Source organism: Fundulus heteroclitus, chromosome 3, assembly GCF_011125445.2.
Source record: "Fundulus heteroclitus isolate FHET01 chromosome 3, MU-UCD_Fhet_4.1, whole genome shotgun sequence".
NCBI classification, from domain to species: domain Eukaryota; kingdom Metazoa; phylum Chordata; class Actinopteri; order Cyprinodontiformes; family Fundulidae; genus Fundulus; species Fundulus heteroclitus.
The window spans coordinates 7,023,963-7,048,743 of NC_046363.1; the positions used below are offsets into that span (position 1 = coordinate 7,023,963).

General features: G+C 41.2%; 1 protein-coding gene across 1 annotated transcript in view; it reads left to right on the forward strand.

Annotated features, from left to right (window-relative positions):
- The window catches only part of spire1b (spire-type actin nucleation factor 1b), a gene marked incomplete in the record, with an annotated part of 59,936 nt that overhangs the window by 14,270 nt on the left and 20,885 nt on the right, over positions 1–24,781 (forward strand). The window contains 7 exon segments of the mRNA XM_036129368.1: positions 6,352–6,588; positions 9,208–9,333; positions 19,628–19,702; positions 19,844–20,008; positions 20,234–20,320; positions 20,913–21,042; positions 23,403–23,444. Of these exon segments, the coding sequence (XP_035985261.1) occupies positions 6,352–6,588; positions 9,208–9,333; positions 19,628–19,702; positions 19,844–20,008; positions 20,234–20,320; positions 20,913–21,042; positions 23,403–23,444 (862 nt within the window).

The following is a 24,781-nucleotide window of genomic DNA, read 5'->3' on the forward strand; positions in this document are numbered from 1 at the left end:
GCCACAAAGAGCTCATCAGATTTGACTTTCACAAGTGGACAAGATAAAAGGAAGAGAATGATAAAACAATTATTGAAAAAAACATGTACTTCGTTTAATTGAAAATATGCAGTTCCTATATTGTCCACGAGGGGCGCTGTGTTTTAATTAGCAGATTAAGCTTCAGGTGTGGAAAAATTCAAATCATTTCTTAATTTTTATCTGTTTGATGTATTTTGTCATGCAGGACAGTGTTTTTAAGTTCCAAAAAATGTGAATAAATGTTTTTCAACATTGTACAATCACTGTGATCAGTTCTTATGCATAATGCACAAGTAAATGTTTAACTGAGTAAAAGTATTGTTGAAATTGCACATACTTTTCTTAAAAACGCTGAGGTTATTCCTAATATATTGTGTAAAAGTGAAATTAACTTAATATAAAAATCAACAAGTCCACATTTATTAGTTCTATTTAATCTTGCAATGAGTTTACTCGTGTGGCCCTCTTGAGATCAGATTAAGCTGTATGCGGCCCCTAAACCAAAATGAGTTTGACACCCCTGCTTTAAGGTGGACAACCGTGTCTTGGTGCGCTTGCAGCTGTGCCATGCTTTCTCCGTCTCTGTTTGCCGTATGGAACCCTGCTCTGTGAGACGTTTAAAGAGAAGGCTATTTTGTTATCAAATCTCCTGCTGAAGGCCCTTGGGCTGCACCGGATTTTATCTGGAGGGTTTTGAAAGTAGGGGGAGCTGAACACGAATGCACGCCACACCTTTCAGATTTTTATTTGTAAAGAGTGTTGACATTTGATCGTTTTCCTTCCACTTCAAAGTTATGCACTAGTTTCTGTTGTTTCATGACAGCAGTCCCAGTGAAATGCTCTGAGGCTTCCTGTTTGTGAAACGACAAAACATGAAACAGGACAGGGAGCATGGATGGTGGAGGATTATTTGTTTTAAATATCTGAGAGGTTACCGTATAGGTGCAGTGAAAACACAGAGCGACCGTGACCCCTCATATGACACTGGCTCATGGCAGCAACAGTCAGGAGTCAGGAGGAATTATATGAGGAAGCCTTTGTTTGTGCCTGAGTGGAAATGACTTAACATTTGCGCATGACGTGCCATTATCGAAAGAGTTTTGCACCAATGTATTTCGCTCTCAGGATTACATGAATATGGTGATGATTTGAATATACTACTATTATCAGGATTAAAGTGGGAAAATCTTCAGGCTTTCTAAACAGAAGTTACAGACAGTCTGACTAAATATCATGCTGACCTATTAAACTAAATCAGATTATTGAGCAGTTTATTTATCTCTAGCGAAACAGTTATAGAGATTTATTACACACAGACGGATGTTTTCAAGCCTTTATTTTCCATTCAAGACAATTTTCCATTTACAGCTGATGAAAACACAACATTTAAGATCAGAACATTTCACCAGACCAATAAAAAAATTTTAATACAGAGATTTGGACTGAATAAAAAGTATTTTTAATACCTGCTCAGAGGTTATTTTCAGAAGGTAGGCTACTTTTAGTCGGACATTGAGCCTCGTCTATTAGCCTCAGCTATTCATTAAGGGCCTTTAAAGATCAGCTGTTCTGTTTTTGGGCAGAACGATGATACAGCAACACCTGGAATAACTCTCCAGAACAAGAACTGGGCTAACAAGTTTAAATTTGTTGTGGATTTTCTCTAACCTAGGGTCATAATTATACATACAGTCTCAAATATTTGCATACACCCGCCCTAATATTTTAAATGTTCCTCAGGAAGTTCCAGAAAAACTACACTGTGTTTGCAGTTTTGACAAAGCTTCTTAGACTATCCTGACAGTATTTTAGGCCAATAGTGTGTGAAATAGTAGAGATGTTTTAATTCTGTTTCCTGTCTTATTAACTTAGTTTAGGAAAACAGGAATAGGGTTGAGATCAAGGCTATCACAAAAGCCTAAAGGTGTCTAGTCACGTATTTTGACCGTAAAAAGAAAACACAAAAACCCCCCACATATATTTATCTTCCAATAAAACAATATACACCAGGCGTTCATCCTGTCATGCTATCTGCTTTTGTTCATGTTTTTGGGCTGGCCGGCTGTTTCGTCCTTAATGCTCTGCTCCACTCGTTACAATCTGCAACACCTGCTGCTGTGGAATTAGCATCGAGTTGGTTCACCTGGGACAGCGCCTACATACACAGGGGCTGGTCGTATAATTAGAATATTAGGAAAAACAACTAGCCTGAGAGACCATTTAAAAGGCCTTTGCATGTGTTTTGAGTTAATTCGCTGATTAGAGTGTGGAATTTGGGGTTTTCATTAGTTGTCAGTTATAATCATCAAAATTAAAATAAATAAACACTTGAAATACATCAGTCTGTGTGTAATGAAGGAATGTAGAAGTTTAAATTTTTGAATGGAATTACTGAAAAAAATATGTTTTAATATATCTTTTAATTATATCTTTTAATTATATGAACAGCACCTGTACCTGCTTCTCACAGCCAGTCAGCGCCAGATCATCTCTACAGCTAGCATGACTGATCCCCAGTACCTAAGCGCTTTGCTTGTCTATCCTGTGGTCCTGTGCTCGCCATGCCCTCACTGGTTCATCTCTCCAGTGCTTGTGTGCATCGCCTGCTTCCTATGTGGATTTAGTGCTCACCCTGTCCTCACTGAGGGCTCATTGGCTTCAGATTCTGGTCACCACTTGGACTGCCTCTGGTTTGTTGTTTTTGCCCAGGCCTTTTGGGCTGTTACTACCTTCGACCTGTTCAGCCGTCCTCTGCCTGTTGTGCTTGCCGTCATCCTGTTTAGCCCGCCATCTGACTGTTCTGCCAGCCATCAGCCCGCTCAGTCACCATCTGCATGTTACCAGCCTGATTCTGCCTTCATCTCCTGTGCATTCTGTCGTAATCATACTTTTTAATAAATCTTTTAGAGAAAACTCCATTTCCAGCTGAATTATCGGGTTCCCTGTAAGAAAATCGTAACACATCCTGATAGTGCTTACTTGGTCCTTTTTGAGCCTGAAAATAACTTTTGCACCAGGCGCGCTCCGCTTACGTGAAAGATGTTGCCAGCAGAACTACCAGAAAGGAAGATGGCGACAATTGACGCAGTTACGGTGCAGATGATGAGCTGAGATACAACTTCCCTCTAACCTCCACAATAAGAGGCTTAAACATGTGCTCTGAACTTTTAAATGATCTCTACTCATGAAAACACGTCTCTTAAAAAAAATGGATTTTATGTTTGTGTTTCAGACTGACATTCATTTCCAACATTTTAGTTCATTTTATAAACACAAGTCCTGTGAATCGTTCATTTTGTTAATCACCGCTTAGAAACCACATGTTGTAGGCATCATGTGCAATGCACTGTGGACAGAAAGCCAGCAGCCATGTTTGTTCCTTTACAGGAGCAGTTGGACTTTTTGTCCTTTTTTTCAACAGTCAAACGCCACCGTCGGTACAGATGTCCCTTACAGTCCTGTTACACTAAAAAAAAATACTGCTGCCATCTCAGAAGCAACCAAATCTAGATGGAACTTGGACTTCTTATTTATGCACAGGTAATCTCATCGAGACATAAGGTCTCATTTTTATCAGAAACCAGTTTTTAATACAGAACACATTATAATGTCCACATTCAGCTAACAAGATGTTGAAAAAGTGGGCCTTTTAAGCCCAAATAGTGATATTGTCAGGCTTGGCTAGGCCATTTGATCCAGTCTAACTGCTTTTAGACCCTTATTTTACAGCAATAGCTGTCTTCATTTAAAGTTTTTTTCTCTTTCACATTTTAACAACCTTTACAGTTGTTTTGGAGAGAAGAGAAAGCAATCTGTACCAGTAAAATCTTTCTAAATAACGTTGTTTGGAATTAAGACGAGGTAATCATCTGTTTTGAAACAGAGGAAATCAAAAAAGATATTTGATTAAAAAAGGAGGTCACCTAAGGCGGATAAGAGTGGACGGCAATCTGATTACAAACCTTTGTGACGCATATTTCCCCTTTTGTTTCAATTTTTTGATTTAGTTTATTTGACCAAACCACGTCTTCTCCAGAAGCCTATTCTGAATCCAAGTCGTTTGATCTGGTTCTTACTTAACACGATGGCTGTCGCTGCTGCTAATCTACAGCCATGCCAAATCCCCTTTGGTTAACGTCCCGGTTTTTCCCCTTTCCATTCCTGTTGTCTGCCTTTTTCCCCCCTCACCCCTTTACTCCTTTCCATCCCATCATTCCGCTTGGTCGCTTGCAAGCCTGGGAACCAGTCGGGGAGATTTCAGTGTTGAACGTTTGCAGTCACGAGGACTTCCCTTATATCCTGCAGGTGGTTAGAACTTGGAGTCGGTTGAGTCTTAAAAAACATCACAAAGGATTTGGAATGGCCGAGGAAAAGATCGGATAAGAAACAGGACCCTGAAAATCTAGTTGCCCACCACTAGACACCGTTCTCTGCTTTGGGCCGGGCAGAACGATCCAAATCTATCATGCTGTCATCTTTGTGCTTGTCCCCCTGAGGAAACCCAGCTGGGATGTAGTGATTGGGAAAGAGGAGCAGAGAGCTCACATGACTCCTCCCCCCCTCAGTCTGCCTTTGACCTTTATGTCTACACACACACACACACACACACACACACACACACACACACACACACACACACACACACACACATTGTTATGATCTTCCTTCCCTTGATGTCTCACCTTTTTCTTTGGCCTCACCGATAAATCAGCTCATTTTCATCTTGTTGTTCACTGCTTTATTAAAAACTGTCTCTTGTTATATCTACAACAACGGAGCCCTTTCCTTTTTTTTATTCTGTCACTGTAGCGCGCCCTCCTTTCTTACACTGCCATTTATTTCCATTAGTGGTTTATATGCTGTCCCTTCCCCTCCCAGTTATTTCTGAGCGCTTGGGGTTGCAAAATAGTCCCATCTGTGATTTCCCACTCTTGTCCTTTGTCTTCTCTGGCAATGCTTGCTCTGTCCACCATGACTCCACCAAGCCTGGCAGCTATATTAAAGCTCACTGTTTCCTGACCTACAAATATGCTTTCAGACTGAGAAATAACATTGGCATTTTAGTATATTATATGTTTTTTTTTTTTTTTTTTTGAAAGAATAGATTATCCTACATTTCAAACCATTATTTATGTTTGTTGTGATAGAGAAGAATCTAGAGGAATAAATTACATGGGCAGTTTAGGTTATTTTCTATGACATTTTGATGAAAAGTTAAAAACCGGTAATATCTTGGGTGTAGTTGATAACTCTCTTGGCATTCTGATCATTTCAGACTTGTTGGCCTTGAAGCTTGAGGCTAACAGCTTTTCCAAAACCCTTTCTGGCTCCTACCATCTTGAAACAACTACTATCTGTAAAAAAGCCACAGCAATTTGTGGGATCCATATTTATTAACCTTTCAGCCGTCTTCACATTTGCATTGGCCAGTTAATAACACAGCAGCCAGTGAAATGGAGTTAGGGGGTGGTGCACCACCATTGATCTCCCTGTGTAAAACAATACTAACAACAGAAAAATGCAATGTCTTTCTGGACTATCAACATTAGTCTGGTCAGACTGCCATAGCTTTACACTGCTTTACTTTTATATCGTGCAGTTACTCTGATAGGAAGCAATTTACTTGTTCTATAATCAGTATTTGTGTTTCATGCAGGAAGATCAACTAAATCCTACCTAAGAAAACTAACTCTTAGCAGTTAGCAGAACTCTATTAAAAAAAAAATCATTATTTATGCCCTTAAATTAGTTAAAAATGTTATGTGTAACGTGGATCCATAAAATAAAATCTGACATCTTGTACTTTAATTCTCTAAATACTTTGGTAAATGCTGCTTTTGCTAGAAAACTGTTATAGGAAATAAAAACAACTGATTCCCGAGTTACTTATTAAATAAAAGGAAACTGTGATTTGATCAAGTTCAAGCCCTGCATTGAGAAGCAGAGCCAAAGTGACCCCCCCCCCCCCCCCCCCAGTGTGCATTCCAGTCAGAAAACCACGAGCTAATACAATATATTCATGTTATGCATGCAGACATAGCAATATGATTGCTACCAAAGGTAACAAGTTGTACTGTAGCACCACTTGCTACCTTGGTGGGCTACAGTTGTACATATAATACTATGTATAAATAAAGAGCTAAAGCATAGAAGATAAAATAGTCATTATTGTATAACTAAAAGTTGGAGATGAGTATATGCCCTGTCCGGGGTGCACTTTGCCTCTCACCCAATGACACTCTACGGATAAGCAGCTATAGACAATAGATGAATGGATGGAGATGAAGTATAGAATACATTCCAATGCTGTTGATTTGTTTTCTCCTGCAGGTTATTGAGTCTCTGGGCATCATGATCTACAAGGCTCTGGACTATGGCCTGAAGGAAAACGAGGAACGAGAACTTAGTCCTCCGCTGGAGCAGCTCATCGATCTCATGACCAACTCGGCCGAGGCTGAGAAGGAAGCCTGCCTTGACGAAGGCTATGAGGCCACAGAAGAGGAGGACGAAAGAGAATATGACCCTAAGACCATCTCCAGTGTTCACAGTTACAGAGACATCCTGAAGGTCAGTGGCAAAAGATACCCTAATGGTTTCTGATATACCAACGTACTTTGTCCAGTTTGGTGATGGAGTGAACTGCTAAGGGGTTGATAACTTTTCATTTACCATTCTGGGCAGGACTTTATAATGACATTGCGGTCATTAATATTACTCTAAATGCAAAAGGCCTCATTAATCGTCATTAGATGTTTTTACTCTAAAAAGCTGTAAACACAATACCAGGCATATATGGTAATCTTGATAGCGCCTTGTTGACTTGTTGCCCTGCTGCAACCTGTGGCTCCAAAGCCACATGCGGCTCTCCATGACTTGACCAGGAAAATATTTTGGAATATAAAGGTTAAAAAAAGGCTAGTTCTAGTGTTTTGTGTGCTATCTTTGAATAGACTCTCCAACACAGAATGCCACAACTGATCAAATTAATCATTTTTGTAGTTTAGTTTTGTCATTGACCTACAAACTACATGTCCTTTCTTAATTTTTCATAAAATGAGACGATGCACTCAAGAAAAGGATTTAATTTTCTTCTTCTAAAAGGTAGATTTTTTTTCTTTGTTCTAAAACGTCTGATTAAGTATTACATTTTTAGTTCTTTGATTTAACTGTAGGAAAAAACCCAACACTTATAGAGTAGGTGTTTATGATCTTCTATGATTTTGCGTCTTTCTAAGGGTCACATAGGTTTTATGGCTCTAAATAAATGCTATTTGCTACAAAAGAAGGAATATTGTGTGATGAGTGGAGCAGAGTATGAGGAGGAAACAGCCAGCAGGGCCAACAACAGAAACCAAAGCAGATGTATGACAACATCAGATAAGAATATTCTTTTATTGTTAACCCTACTAAGAATAATTAAATACTCTGAATCACATGTCCTTATATATGTAGCTATGATAGCTCTATGTATAAGATTTTCTGCAAAAAAAAGCGTGAAAATTTGTTTAATACTCAGGGAGTTATGATTCACTAAATGATGATTCACGCTGATACTTCATTATGCCTGCCAAAAAGATTACAATGAGTGGAGTGGGTGACCTTTCCAAGATGGCGGTTCCATAGCACGACAGATCCATCAGGCTACATGAAGACAACAGTTCAGTCTCAAGAGGTGGGATTGCCTGAAAATTACCCAATCACGGGCGGTTTATTTTCTCTGGTGGGTACCAACCACTGATCTCTATTTATTCACTGGATTGCTGATAGGCCCGAAAAACTGAAGTCACTGGCCGCCATCTTGCTCCTCCCTACTCTCATAGAATCCCATAGGATTTGGCTGTAACAACAAGCAGTTGTCTAGCTATGGGAAAACATTTCACAGGTAATTTTAGTCAGTGGATGTACTAACACTATCAAGTACTGAGAAAGTCATGTGCTGAAATAGTTAGCATGTTTTATATATATATATATATATATATATATATATATATATATATATATATATATATATATATATATATATATATATATATATATATATATATATATATATAAAACATGCTAAATATTTCAGCACATGACTTACCCCTCCGCCACAGGCGCACCCTTCCCTTGAGTCTTTGACGTTAAAAATTTTTGAAGAGCTTTTATCTTAAGGATAATTACATCAGTTATTTTTTTCTGTTGAGGAATGGCTGCGGGAACAGTGAGTAGAAAAAGTGAAACACGGCCATAACTCCAGAGATTAGAACCACAGCTCTGCCAGGCTGTTCATCCTCCCTTGGAGTCGCATATCTGTGGTGCACATTAGGGCAGTGAGTCACTGTCACTTTCCCTACATGACCTCACGCTGTTTGGATAAATAGCCAGTCCAAGTCAAGTCCACCCATGCATCACCACTGCTCTGCCAGGCTGGAGCGGCCTGACATCCTGCCTGGCCCTATGGCTGACCAGCTGTCTGTTTAAGTTGTTCCCACTGATGGCTGGATATTTATGTCCCTTCCGTTTCCCTTTGTCCTACTGTGCTAAGACTAGGGGACACTATTAACAGCTTTTGACCTAGTGTCCCTCTGATCTGGAGCATTCATTTGTGTTATTATTACAACACCAAGGTAGAAAGAGATTAGCAGTGACCTTAGGAGACATATGACTAGGATGCTCCCAAGCAATTTGAAGTCCTCAATCCTACTGTGATAAATGTGAGACATAATTAAAATAGTTCCCATTCAGGGTTCTAAACCTGCAATAATGTTTAATGTTTAATGGACAGATGAGACCAAAGTGGAGATTTTTGCCCATAAAGGACATCTGCATCGTTTAATGAAAATTACAAACAGCAGCGGCTGTGATTGAAATGTTAATGTGTACCTTGCTGTCATAGCAAAAGACAACTTTAATGCAGCATCTTTTAGGCTATTTCAGCTCAAGTGCCATGCAATCACACCCTGAAAACCAACATTTTCTCTGACATTGATTCACACCACTGATATAGATTCTAGTGGCTGAGAAGCTGGCGTTTATGGAGAGTTGTTGTTTACATAAGGACGCTGGAGGAGAAAAAGAAAAGTCAAGGAAATTTGGGTTGATTGTGACTATTATTGCACTATTCAGCAATAACAGTCCCGTCATGCATGTTTCCAGTGCTACTTTTGAATGTTTACACTGATAGTACGCCCTCGTTTGCAGCTGTGTACGGCTCATCTTCCCAGTGTGTCGGATGGGCCCAGTCACTACCAGGCAGTGTGCCGAGCTCTGTACACGGAAACCAGGGAGCTCCGCACCTTTCTGCAGAAGATCAAGAGTGCCAAAGAGGTGAGTCCTCGTCATCGTGGTCATGGCTGGGTGGTCAGGAAGCTCTGCAAGATCCGTTACAGTTTATAAGATATGTTGGTTGAACACATGTATATAACTTACATAGAGTCAGCAAAAGTAGGAAATTATAAGCATTATCCCAAACTCCAATAGAGGTTGATGTTTTACCTTTATCTATCCTCTAAACGACAGAAAAAAAAACTCAACTTCTGTTGCTATTTTGCACTGTGGCGTTATCTATACATACACTAATCTGTTAAAAGGCACAGACAATCAAACAGTCCAAGCATAACTTACTTCCCTCTTCCTACTTCCTTCCATCCTGTGTCCCTCCCTGGTACTGATCTAGAGCACGGACGAACTCGGAGACAACAGTCAGATGGCTGCTGAGTCTTCAGCTTGTCAGAGCTCAGTCAGTCAGTCAGCTGATGCAAACATCTATGGCAGTGACTGTAGGGGAAGAAATGAATGGGATGTGGACATAAGAGCTGAGATTATTCATGCTAGGACAGCTGTTTTTACCTGTAAGTAATCTATAACATGTAGAAATTCACATTTTGATCACGCGACAGTGAAAATACTGCTTAGGCAACTGCAGGTTTAGTTTTTCCTGACCCAGCACTCCTTATATACATCTGGATGGGATACATCTAAATGTCAGGACCAGAGATGCACTGATCAAAGATTTTGTGACCAGCTTTCAAATGCTGATTTTGTGTAGCTCTGATTTACCGATACCAGCTTTAGTGGATTCTGACTTCTTTTTCTTCTTTTTCTTAACTATAAACAACAATACTATTGTTTCTTCCCCCTTACTTTCTGCAAAAGGTCAAAACTGAGTTGTCTACACAAGAAGACATCTGTAGTAAACTGCGTACTCTCTCTGCATTGTTTAAGAATCTGTAAAATCATTCAGGGTATAGGACAGACATGTCGGGCCAAACAAAACCCAACTAAAACCAATTACAACGTGTTTTGTCTTCCTCCTTTTGCACACCTGAAAATATAACGTGGACCGTATTCCAAGTTATACATTTTTTCTGCAAGATAACTTCCAAGTAACAGCTGACTCCATATGTGTTAACTGCTTACTCATTAGTTTGTTGCAGTGGTGACCAAGTCCTGTCCTCGAGGGGTGTGTTGGAGAAGAGATGCATCTAAAAGTCTCAGGATAGTAACTCTTGAGGACCGGAGTTGGGCACCCGCACCCTTGATTTACGGCGACAGGACAAGAGCCGCTGGCCTTTTGTTATAGCGGATCATTATCACTCCGTTTATGTGAGAGAAAATCATTCTTGTGTCGTTCCACTATGGCGGAACGGCCTACTGAGCGAACCGGGACTTCCTTTCTGTCTTCAAAACCAGCTCTTCAGAGCACCCCTGTTGCACACCCTCTTCCCTCTAGGCCTGGACTCTATTTCTACACTGTCACCTCTGACAGAGCCTGACTAGTGGTCTTCCTCCTAAGTAGCCTGTTGTTAGCGTTCACGTTTGGCGGTCGCTTTGGATACAAGCTCCAACCGAAGAATAACTTAAACATCAAACTGGACAGTCCGTCTTAAAAGTGGACACAGAGCTGACAGTTTAAACTGCCATTTATAAACAGGCATTGGCAGTGAGAACAATTAGTAACGTCAGTCTCCCTGTAGAGTTAGTAGACCTGTAACAAGCATGTTCCCTGACGGACCGATCTGGACCGTAAAACCGAGCGTCCTCGTCATGAAACATCCAGCTTCCTGTTGTCTGCACACGACTGAGCTTCTTGTCTTTAACTGTTGATTGTTGGAGTGAATGTGAGAGACCTCAGGAATCCAGTCCACTTTATGACGAGTGTCCCATCCTTCAGTCTCAAGCCGGGGCCACACTGCTCGACTTTCTGCCCGATCTTATCCCCGATTCCCAGTCAGAGGAAGTAAGATCGCGAGTCTGCGCTAGCTGCGGCACAGAGGTGTCAGTACAAAAACCTGCGAGTGAGAGGTGGCGACGCCAACTTCATTTTCTTCCCTTATTTGTAACTATACAAAATCTTAAACATAAATGTACAACAGGACTGGGACTTCAAAACATATTTTCAACACAATAAACCTACATATCGTACATTTTCAATCTTTAATTGCAAGATCTAGTCCAAACATTACATTATATATCTATGTGTTCAGATTGAAAAGATAACATTTTGTTTGACAACCTCAAACCCATGCTCCAACCTCTGGAAAAAAAAGAGTATAACAAAGAATACAAAGTGTGAAAGTCATGTAAAGGGGCTCCAGATTTAGACTATTTCCGGCTGATGGCTTCCTTTTGGTCCCGGTCTCTGCCTTCGGACCGGCTGAACAGAACCGGTGCAAAGGCACAGCGGTGCGTGTCAGACACTGATGGCAAAATGTGCCGACATGCTGACTGTCATTCTGACACAAGGGCAGAGGTCTAGCTCTTGTGCCTGAGTCTGTCCGCCGTGATTAAAACACTGACACTTTACTGCTGTTGTTGTTGTTTGCTGCCCGCGCTGTTCTAGTTTCACAGTTGGTCTGCAAAACCACGGAGCGCTGCTGCTCCACACAGCATTGTCTGTCACAGAGGAATGATGCTGGCAGGTGATGTCCTATTACACACAGCCATCTGTGAATAGCAGGGTTACACAGTCACATGGAAACGCTTTCTGCTCGATAAGGCCTTGGCCAAACCAGCGTCAGTCAACAATGCGATTCTTTCATCAGAGAAACTTTATTGACACATTCCTTTCCTCCCCTCAAGTTCCCATGCCGGCTCTTTTATTTAACCACACACATGTCTTATCGCTTAGTTTTCCTCCAACCCAAATAATAAAGCCTGCAGAGTCATCTTAGAGTTTAGTTTCTCCTCAGGAGCTGTTTGGAGCGCCTGCGTGTGTTTGGAATATTACCCATGAGGAGTCGAGTCTGTGTTTGTGCAGTTTCCACCTGAGGGTTCCTTCCTGCTATGCACCGCTGCTTGCTGCCCTTTAAGTGCTTGTAATGCATCTGAATGAATGAAGGGGATTTGGATGGTTGCGTAACAAACTGAGAAAGAAGCTTTTAGAGGAAGGGAGGTTGGGGGCTGCAGCGATTGTGCACAGAATTAATTACCTTCGGCCATGTTTGCAGCGTAACGTAAATCACAGACAATCGTTTCCCTTGCAGCATTTCACAGTTAGTAACAGGCGGCTCCATATTTTGCCATGTTTACACCACAACTTGATTTCCCTTTGTATTTTTGTATTTTTGAATTTAGAATTGAATTGAATTGAAACAAAAATGTATTTAAACTGGATTTTTTTTGTAATAGAACAACACACAGTTGCGCGTAATTTTGAGCAGTAGGGAAATGTTGCACAGTTCTCCATTTGTTCTGACGCATAGAAATGCTAATTTTTCCTGTGACACCCCTAAACAAGCCAGCTGCCTGCAGAACTAGTAAATGCGGTCTGCCTTTATGTGATCACATCTCAGTATAAACACAGCTGTTCTGTGCAGGCCTCATGAGTGAGAGAGCAAACATCCTGAAGCTGACAGCTCAGAGGGAAGGCTATGGAAATGTTTAACGCAGAGTTAAGTTATAAGACAATTTCCCCAGCTGAGCTCTGATCAGTTTACCAGGACATGACCGCCCGCCTAAACTCGCAGACCAGGCAAGGAGAGCATTGATCAGAGAACCAGCCACGAGGCCCCATGGTAACTCTGGAGGAGCTGGACACGTCCACATCTCAGATGGCAAAATCTGCTGACAGCACAACTGTTAGCCATGCGTGTATGCAAGAGTGACAAAAAACGTATTTGTGTAAAGAAATGTAGAAGAAGTCTCATTTAAGATTTGCCACGGCGCATATGTGGAAGAGCAAATGTGAGACCAGACTGGAGCATGCTGGTCCTCATGCAAAGCAGTGGATATGGTGGAAAACCAACAATTTACGCACCATGAACGCACCATTCTCACTGTGAAGCACAGAGGTGGCACCATCATGCTGTGGGGAGGCCTTTCCTCAGCCTGGTCGGGGAAGCGGCGGTCAGAATTGATCCAAAGAAGGATAGAAATAAACACAGTGCAATTCTTGTAGAAAAGCTGTGAGAGGCTGCAAAAGACTGAAGGTACAGGTGGTTTATCCTCCAGGTGGACTGTGACCACCAACTACAGCTCCAGCGGAGTGGTTTAGGTCAGAGCATATTCATGTTAGAACAACCCAGTCAAAGCCCAGCACGAAATCTATTTGAGAATGTTTCACATGAGTTGAAAGTCTGACGCTCAGATACTTTCTATCCAATCTAACTAACTGACCTTGAGCTTTTTATTTTTTTATTTTTATTTTTATTTTTTTGCAGAGGCTGAATAGAAATGTACAAAGCAGCTTTTGAGATCTTTCTTTCTTTTCAAGGCAGTGTATCATTTTTAGAACACGTCACAGCTTCTCTTTCTGTTGGTACGGCCAATAAAATACGTCACAGTCTGTGGTCATAATGTAAGATAAATGTGAAAAAAACGTAAGGCTGTAAATACTTTCCCAGTCCCTTTTTGTGTACGACGGAAAATCTTTTTGACCCATCAGCCGACGTTTTACGCTTCTCTCTGTTTGATGCCGGGGCTTCTTTTGGTTCTTCCGGTTCTTTGTCTCTGTAGAGTGGAAGGATTAGAAGCGGAGATTGACTCATCCCAAGTATGCAGATTACTGCCTTTTCTGACTTCCGTTCTGTTCAACGTGGGATCCACTGGTATCCATCCGTCTGGATCAGCTCGCCTCTTCACCTCCAGAGCTAAACTGAGATGAACTGACGTGTGAGGATGTGTGTCACGCTGTTGATCAAACTCAGGGTTATTTGTGTGATTATGAAGCATCAAAGAAAGCGTTGGCTAAATCAGGAAACAGACGGTGTTGGCGGGTCGAGTCTTTGAGATTGTTAAAAACTGCAGGAATGTCAATGGGACGGTGGTGTTCAGCAGAAATAAAGTGGCTCTCTGTTTTTGTCCATCCTTGAATAGATTCCAGATTCTGCATCAGACAGCGACGTTATGTGATCAGGGAGCAGAGACAGCTGTTTCCGGGTAGGGTGACTTTTTCTGGCCGGTCCAGGATGTGCTCTGCAGTCAGCCGGTCAGCCCCTTGTGACTGTCTTATCGACTCCTTCTGTGCTGTGACGTGACCAGAACAGTCTCCTTTCACAAATATTAACCCGAGGCTGTATGTCTGCCTGCTGCTTTAGGACTCGCACACATTTTTTTAAAGATCCATTTTTTTTTTTTTGTCTCGCTTTCCCTCTCTCCCACACAAAAGCGCACGCAAACAGTGACCTCTCCTGTTGGAAACGGAGCAGGCAGCAGAGGAATGCCCATTAGCTCCTCGTTTCCCACACAAGCACTGTCAGGTTGACAGTATTTTACAACACTGTAATGGCCTCCCGCTGTGCAGGTTCACGCAAGAGCCGGGAAGGGAAGAGGTGAGCCAACTGAACCGTGGACTGTCTGGAAACACGGAGCAGCTGGATGTCACGTCAGATTATTCTGCTCTTTTATCCTTCGGGAGAACGAGGCCTCGTGCTGAGGCGTTTTATCAGGGCTTTTTGGTGTGTTCACCAGTTGATTTTTTATTTTTTTTTACTAATGCTATCAAAGTTATTTTAGAGCAGGTGTGAAGAATGGACTCATCATACAGTCAAACAGTCAAAGAGAAATCATGCAAGATTTACAAGTTCCCATGTGCACACTGGACTGTTTTACTCCTAACCCCAAAGCTCCTACGGTAGCCATTTAGTCTGTGTAGTTCACATCATCTACACATCCCAGAGTTAGATTTCCATCTTTTTAAATGGGAAATGGCCTGCACTTGTATAGCATTTTATCATGTCTCATTAATTTAAAGCGTATTTAAGAACTCATGAGTTAAAGGGATGGATCAGAATGTATGAGGTGCAGTTAAGAAGATGTAAGCAGCTAATACCTAACTGTTAGATATAAAAATAGTTCATGACCCAGTCACAAGTGCAGGGAACTAACAGAAAATGTTCATTGTTAAATTTAATATGAAGTATCTTTTGAACAAGATGAAAAAAAAAAAAAAGAAAGTCAGAAAAGCACTTTAGAGGTGAGATCCATTCACCAACAACTTGTCTTGTTGCGGGGGTCTGGCCAGAGGACTTCATCAACATCGCAGGCTATATTTCTCCTTGCCAAACAACGGTGAACAAACTTCTGGTCAGCCGGACCCAGCCTTGACGAGAATCAACAGTTAGATGATCACAGGCCTGTTCCACTGCCTGCAGTAAAGTTTCCCTAGTATAGAGCTGTCGGTCATGGACCCTCCACTGCCACGCAGAGAAAAACTACTCCATTGGATTCAGGAATGGAGTGTAGGGTGGAGGGAAAACCTTTATGGAGCACTGGTTGTTGGTGAACCACTCGTGCATCAGGGCAGCATGCTAAAAACTCACATTGTCCCAAACTATGACATGCATTGGATGCACTGCTTGCTGATCCTGATGTTTATGTGCAATCATAATATCCTGTAGGCCACCCAGAAAAGCCAGGTGATGTTCAGTGTTATATGGCCACAAGTTTGCAAGTCAGGTGAGAACCCCCAGGTCACTTATGGGTAACATTTCCACCACGCTGGCCAGGGACTTCCACAATGGCATGTTTGCCAATTATCTTCCTACCTCTTTGCCTTCTTTTAGCTAGACTGAACCCTGCTTCATCTATAAAAATGTATTCATGGGGCCTTTCCATGGAATTCAGTTCAAAGATTCTCTGTAAAAAAGTAAAAAAAGAGTACAGTACTGTAATTGACACAAAAAGACACTTTTGCAATAGATGAACATACAGGACAAAATGGTTAACGGTATTGTAACCCAGCAGTTGCATCCACCAGCCTACAGCAACAGTTGGCCTATGAGCAAAGAGTTTATACTCAAAGTGTGTAGGCTACACTTACTTGCACATACTGATAATTTAGATCACTCTAAGAGAACATGGTCAATAGCTGAAAGAGACACACTGTTGATGCCATCAAAGTTGACATCGTCTTCAATTACTCTGCTGGATGTCTTGGAGTCTACGGCATTATTTTGAAGCACCATGTCTTTCTTGTTGTTGGGAGAAAACAGTCTTTCCAGCCTCGTTTGGTGGTCTTTCTATCCTACAAAGGGGGGAGGGGGCATCATCTTACAAATGTATACAGGCAGTAAAAATAGCATTGTAATGAACATTACAGTATGCCTACAGTACAGTAGTCTTTATGTCAATTACCTGTTCTCTTCTCTGAATGTCCTGATGATGCTGGCCACAGAGAATCCACTCCAATTGGGCTGGACTCTTTGTCCTGCTTCTCTCGTTGTTAACCCATGAACAAGGACAGGGTGTACAATAGTTGCCTGAATTTCATCAGTGACAATTGCTCTCTGTCTTCCTCTGCCTCTTCCTTGTCTCCTTCCTCCTCGTCCAGCACCTCTCATACGTACTCCTCTGCCACTTGTTATGTTTCTGTCCGCTGTAGCTCTTCGCACATGTGCCACCTTTGCTTCAGACCTGGTTTTTTGTACCGCCCGACTGGTCCGACCACTTCAATGTTCAATTTTGAGTTGCTGTGTGTTAAAGATGACAGCTGTGTTGGAGTTGTGTTCACACTTTGCTGGAGGTGATTATAATTTTGCAACACAAGTGACTCACAGTATGAAACGCGGATGTGTTTAAGGTTCTGCAAATAAGAGCGGATAAATTGTGCAGATTATGTCTAAGTGCATTTACTTTAGGGGTCTTTAAATTGCTTTATAACTGTCTGCAACTCACAACTTATCAGTTATGCACTACTTATTATATATATATATATATATATATATATATATATATATATATATATATATATATATATATATATATATATATATATATATATAAATATTTTTTTTTTACATGCAAAAAATGCCGTAAGTCATTGCTGATATAAACCAGATAATACATTATTAATTAATTTTTTTTAGTACTAGCCTTTCAACCTCTTAGTGTGTGTGCGAGAGAGCAAGAGCAAGAGGCTTTTTGTCTCGATGAGCCATGTCAAAACTGGGATAAGATTTCATCTGATGCTTTATGTTTTTAGCTACTACAGCATATGAAACTGTCCTGAGAGTTATTAAGCCTACTGTTAAGAAACTATATTGAAAGGTCAAAATAGGGTAAATGGAAGAATGCTGGCATAAATAACATGCTCACAATGAGACCAGCAGTGAACCTAGCATGCGGCTGTCTGAATGTCTGGATGCATACAGATGGAACAGATTGATCCTTGGCAGACAACATGTGTGCTGCTGCATAAAGAGACAAACTCCTCAGTCTTTCTGCTTTAGCATCTGACTGTATGGTTTCTGCTGGAAGTCAGGGGAGAAGCTTGGACTTTATTCATGTGTACATTTTGAAAAGGATGAAATGCCAGTTGTGACAGAAGTGTATTTATGGGGCATCTGTGCAAACTATACAATGTGCTTTTAGTCTGCAAACGTTTAAAAGACTTATTTTGAAACCCAAACTCAGATTTAGGTTGTTTAGAGATTGTAGCCCTGCTCACTCTGCCCAGACAGAAGAATGAACTGCCACTCCTGGTAAAGATTTTAAAAAAGCATAAAAAATAAATTCATCCTTTATTGCTGTGGTATATGGTCACACTAGACACTATTAACAAAACAGCCATTGCATGTTTTCCAGTAGATTACCATTGAGTCTTCTATGGCTGTTTGTCCTGTGTCCTCTCTTATGGTCTCATGGTTCTCTAGTGAACCATTTGTGTTGCTTTGGCCGTAAAGTTTAGAATATTACTCAACCGAACAAATTATGCTGAGTGACAATCCTTTTCACTGATTGTTTTCAGATCTTGGTATTTCAAAATAATTAGTGATACCATTTACAGTAACCAGGTTCCCATGGCATTTTGAAATGAAGCAGGCCCACAGTGTCCCTGATACCCCACCATACCTTACAGTGGGTCTAAGGTGCTTTTCCACACCCACTTCCCTTTCCCAGACCTAGTTGGAGTATTTACTGCTGAAAAGCTCAATGTTTGTCTCAACTGAGTAAAGCAAACAGTTCTAGTTGGACTTCAAGTAAAGTTCAGGAACAAAAGCTCCATGTGTCTTTGGTTTAAGTTTTTTTTTCTTCCAACTTCCAAACGACTTGCTTCCATTTAGAAAGCATCTAATGGTTATTGTGGGGACTTGGTGATCCCAAGATGCCAGTTTTTGCTCTGTAGTATTGACCTTTAGAGATTTAAAAAATTTTTTTTTTTAGATTTACCTTCCTGCTTACTTTGTATGTTTGTAAGAAGTAGTCATCCCTATCAGGCCTAAGAGAAATGGGCCTTTGTGTCACTTCTCACGTCTTACTTGATAGCTTGTAGGAACTCTGAACAACCTAAAAAAGTCGAGTAAAAATCATTAAATTACATTTGTTTGTGATGTGTAGTACTGGAGAACCCAATATCAGCCAGACACAGAGATTTGTTTTAAAAAGTTTATTGCTGAGGTGAGTAGTGGCAGATGAAGCAGGCAGGCAGAACCAGACTAGAACAGGATCTCACAGATTGACCAGAGGGCCTGACCTGAAGTCACTGATCAAAATCCAGCGTGAGCGGAGCAGATTCCAGAATCTCCCAGGAGTCCTTCCTACACGCCGGCGCACACAAACACTAGCAGGTGAACTAGTGGGGCAGAGCGAGGACAGTGTCCAGTGAAGGAACAGGAACAAACCAAGGAAAGCTGCTGGAGCAAACAACACATGCAGGCAGGTAGCAAGATAAGACGTTCTGGCTGAGGCAGGTATAGGTAGACAGGAGAACAGGGGAGCAGAGTTAACACTGACTGACTGCTGCAGGTGGAGGTGATCAGGAGCTGAGACTGGTGACTGAGGAGTGGACTGAGCTGATTGGATGGTGACAGATGGCTGTTGGCTGAGGGGAATGGAGACTATTAAGTCCAGGAAAGTCCAAACAAAGCAATAAAAACACAAATCATGACACTGTTTTAAAAATTGAGTGGCAGAAGTTTTGCCACCATTAATTTTGTAAAGAACATTATTCTAAATTTGTCTTTTCCTCCTCATTGAGTAAATGCCCTCAAATTAAAGGCTTTTCAAAAGAAAACTTTCAGGTTAAGATTATGCCCAAAGACAGCATTTTAGATCATGGTGAGCCTCCCTTCATTAAATGGAATGAGGATATACGTGTATTGTAGCCCGAGGAGTAAAAACAAGGGTGTCTTGACTGGAGTTAGAACTCTGACTGCACTAATCCTTTCTCATCTTTCAACAGAACCTCAGAAAGATGGAGAAGGAGACCTCAGAGGAGCCGGGGCGAGACCTGAACGAGCTGCAGAACGCTGACTGGGTGAGCAACTAGGCTTCTGACATCGGATCTCCAGCCTGGACTAATAGTATTCATATCAGTCTACATTACCGTCCTCTGTCCTGAAATAAAGATATTTTATCTGCTTCACATCCTTGAGCTGCTCTTTGCTTTCTGTGCCAGGCTCGGTTCTGGGTCCAGGTCATGAGGGACCTTCGTGAAGGAGTCAAGCTGAAGAAGGTGCAAGAGCGTCAGTACAATCCTCTGCCCATAGAGTACCAGCTCACTCCGTACGAGATGCTCATGGATGACATCCGGTCCAAACGCTACAAGCTGCGCAAAGTCATGGTCAGCTCTAGAAGTACTCCGCACCTCCCAATGTGCTGCAATAATCCCTGGTCCAGTTAGTCTGGATCAGAGATTATCCCTGGAGACATGTCTCTTATTGTTTCAGCTGTTGTGCAACACTAAGAAAGCAACATATTTGTCTGGTTTTACTTTATTGTTTATGTTGAAGCTACTTCATAAACATGACAGGCTTGGTTTGCGTGCGTTTCTGCTTTGTTTTGTCAGGTCAATGCAGACATCCCTCCGAGGTTAAAGAAAAGTGCTCATGAAGTTATCCTGGAGTTCATCAGGTCCAGACCACCACTTAATCCTGTGAGTGCCATTAGGGGACCTGGACGTCAGTATGAAACAGAGAGAAACGTTGTCAGGGAGCAGTACCTCATATGCTGGCCATATTTATTGACAACCTTGGTAAAGATCTGTAAAAAGATATAAGATAAATTCGTCTTTTACTCCACAGTGTAACTCACGTTAGAAATAAAAGAAGAAAGGGGCCTCTGTGTCACCGTTATATTTTCCCCCTCGTAAACGGGACACCATGAATCACTAGTTAGAGGTAATTAGAAACTGATCGTCTTTAAAAAGGATCGATTAAACTCTCTTCTGTTACATTTATTTCAAAGGGATTTTTAGGGGTAACAACTACTGTGGCCAATGCATTTTTATTCACAACCAGTATGGAAAGTGTAGCAGATATCTGAGGACAGAGAAGCTATGGTCTTCTCTCTGCTGATCCATATCTTGAAGGGAGGTCAGCAGATGCTTGTAGAGCACGGTGATCATCTAATTTGGGAGAGCCACGAAGCCCAGGAGAGGTACTCTTCTGCTTGAAGGCTATAACCCGTTAGCGTCCGTGTTTTCAATTCCTGTCTATATGTCCTACCTACCTTTTAAACTGCGTTAGGTGTCGGCTCGTAAGCTGAAGCCTCAGGCTCAGCCCCCTCCCACCCTGCATGAGCGGATCCTGGAGGAGATCAAAGCCGAGAGGAAACTTCGACCAGTGTCCCCCGACCAGATCCGCAGAGGAAGGCTGGGTAAGAAAAGCCATTGTGCATTTTTTTACTGCTGTTGCACAACTATGCACACTCTACACACCATATATATAAATATATATATATATGCTTCACATTAAAATGTGCAAGCTGATCACATGCAATACGCTGCATCTTATTGCTTTGAGCTGTTTCAGTTGCTTTTGTGCTTTCTACCACTAATATTTGAGCCCCTGCTCTTTGCTGTTGTGGCCACTGCTGTCTAACCTTTTATGTTGATGCTGCCACTGACGCCTGATAATGTTCTGTGGATTAAATTGTTTGTGGTAGAGTGAAGGTGGGACAGAAAATATTGCTTAGTGCCTGCATTTGTTTGAACCATAAAGACAAATTCACGGTTTCTGTGTCCGTTCTTATGTGTAGGTTAAGGGTTAAAGGTACGTTCACACCCAATGCCTACATGACGGATGGAGCGAGTCATTTCCATGTTATCTCTATGTAAAGGCACGTTCAGGAGTGAATTAACAATCTGCGTCGCAATGCAAATGCCGCAAATTGAGCAAATAGAGTGAACTGAAACTTCAAATAGAATAAATCGAAATTTCGCCCGAGTTCAACGATCGGAACTTTTCTGTCCATTCATGTTGCGTTAAAGGTCCTCCTCGTCCATTTATTTAAGTGTAAAAAATGTTTTTTATGTGTTACATATTTAGACAGTATTGAACAATGATGAACAATGAAATACTGTCGGCTGTCTGACGCGGGGCAGCAGCTCCTCCTACTGGGCCCTGGAAAGATGGAAGTACCGCTGGAAGCGACCGTCATCCAGACGCAGCTACAGGTGGTGGTACTCGCCCAACCGGATGTGTCTCTGAAGGACCTGGTGGACCCAGGAGCGCGACGCCATTGTTCGGCTTTACACATTACGCGCAGCATCGTGACTCACTCGGTAAAACCCATGTCCGCCACGATAAGTCGAACAGACGAGAGGAACCGGCTCCTCCCACTTGATGACTGCGTAGAGCAAGCTGGGGAAACAATGGCTGCACTGTCAGCGCCGATCGTTTGTGAGAGAGAAGCGAAATGTCAAGCGAGCAACGGCAGGTGTGAACGTACCTTTACGATTGAAAAACCGAAGGCTCAAAATTGTTGTTTCAATATTTAAATAAGAAAGGCATTTTGAGTCTGAAGTTTGTAGCGCCAACATCACACAGCCCTGTAAAACCAGATAGCTAATACAAGAAAATGATCAAGAAATCGTCTGATGATGCAGTTGGATGATTTTCAGCTTGATTTGTCTTGACCGGCAGCCAGTCAGTCCAAAGCCCATTTCTTTTTCATTCAGGCTGCTACAGTTAAACAGAGAGAGAGTTCAGTGGATAACAGTAAGGCTGAGCAGATTCAGGTTGGCGCCTACATTCCTTTAAGCTTAATGGAACATGCTAGATTCTGAGTTAGGGAACGGCTCTACGTTCTTTAGACGGAGGTTTTTCAATTACTGTACTTAGCCTGCTAATCACTAATATAAGACTGTTTAAAAAGTTGACACCGTAATTATTCTCTCTTTGTTTTTAATTAACAGAATCTGTTTTAGATCGACTGCTCTCTCATGGGATGGCACCATTTCTCTTCCTATCGTCATTAATCATCGCTAGCAGCAGCAGGGACGTTAGACAGTGTGATTCAAAATGTTGTTAATTGTAGTTTATAAAGAGAAATTTGATTCTGCTAAAATTTGTATTGGCAGATCAAAAGTAAAAAAAGAAAAAAAAAGAAAATAGGGATTGTAACTTGAGCAGAACGAGCAAGAAAAACTCAAGGTGTCGTTCTGAGATGAGGCTACAGCTGAATGACAATCATTCAACACCTTTAGGTCAGACTGGTTTTCACATGCGGACACAGCTACCAGGAATCTGTCAAACAACAGCCATCATAAAAGTGAGAGATTTCCTTTTTGATGTGAAAGCTATTCATACTGCTATTAATACACGGCAAAAAGGGAACTAAAAGAAAGTTAAATGTTCTTGAAATGATCGTAGTTCTCCTCAATTTTAGCAGGTAAATAAGATTGGTTGCCAATGGAAGGAGTATTTTGACCTCTAAAATAAAATAACTAGATATTCTGCACTTGAAATAAAATGATAGAGATGAGTTTTTCCTGTTTTAAGTGCAAAGATCTTATTCCATTGTCAGATCATTTAACTGCTCAAATCAAGGACAAATACATTGATTTCAAGAAGACTTTACTTACTTTTAATTCCCCTTTTTTTTCAGTGTACTTGCCAGCCTTATTAGCCAAAAACAAGCACATTGTTTTCTCTTGTGTGTGTTGAGTCCTGCTTTACTTTATCACCTGTTCACATGCATTGACCGTCCCACGCCGTGACTGTTTCTCCTTGCAGCAATTCGGCCACTTAGCATGTCTCACAGTTTTGACGCGTCAGGTAAAGTTCCCCTCGCTGCTTACCTGCCTCTTTATCTCCTTCCTTTCTCCGCCATGTTGTGGCTGTTCATCTGCTTTATCAGCTCACACACACACACGCACACACACACACACACACACACACACACACACACACACACACACACACACACACACACGCTCTGCAAACACATTTCATGTCATGCTTCTGTGTGGTGGTTAGCTGTTGCCTGTGGAGGTGAAACATGGGAAGTGGGACACTGATCAGCAGGAGGATCCGTAGGAGAACAAAGTCATGAGTAACACAGCTGGCAGAGCGAACACACCCGATGTAATGTCTGAACTGTTTAGACGGTGTGCGTATAATCTGTTCCTCAAAAATACCCAGTTTAACCACCTTTTGGTGTCCCTAAATATTGAATGTATATACTAAATATTTACTGCAGCAGCAGACGGCTTTTTTCCAAGAGTTTGCAAGAAAAAAAATCTTAAAAACTAATTTTTACCCTCCAACAAAAACAGAGTTACATATTAGCTGATGCTAAAGGGCATAAGACAACCCTCACGTACTAAGCCTACGAAAAAAAGAACACAATGAAGAGTGATAATTATATTTTGTGCCCGATGTTTGACTTTAAATACGTTGCTGTGGATATTGCTGTGTAATCATAGTTGACCAGTTACATATAACTTCATCACAATTTATTCATGATTACACCAGAGGATCAATTTTATTTTACTTATGGTCAGTTTGGATTGCATTGTTCCCTTTAATGAATGAGAATAATGTTTGAAATCTGCTTTTAGTTGCTCAAGTCTGATATTAAGATCTATTAAATAATTCCAAACATTTAAGTTTGACAAAAATGGAAATACTTACAACACTATATGTGAAAATGCTACTTTTCTAATCTAGTCAGAACATTTTAAAGTTGTAACCACTTTTCTAAACGTTCCATATACTGAACAAATATCTTTTTTTTCCCCTCTTTCTCTGTTTTACCTGTATTAGCGCTGCAGAACGGTGTTGATATCGGCCATGTTATGAAGCCAAAATTAATGTGGGATGGTGTTTGCGTATATTAGAAAAAAATATTTTAATTAGAAACCCTATATTTAAGAACCACTTGATCTAATTTCAGGTTATGAGAAAGCTGTTTTGTCTCTGTATTCTAATCCCCACTTTATCTTTATAAAAAAACAAAATCAAATGTTTGTTGCAGCATCAAATCCGTTGATAAAGATTTACAGCATGCTCTTTTTTTCCCTAGTTCTAAGAGCGGGGAATCCTCTATCTCTCATTAAAACAGAGGTTTCCCAAAGGAGGAGATTAAAGTGGGCTCTCTGGCTGGTTGGAGG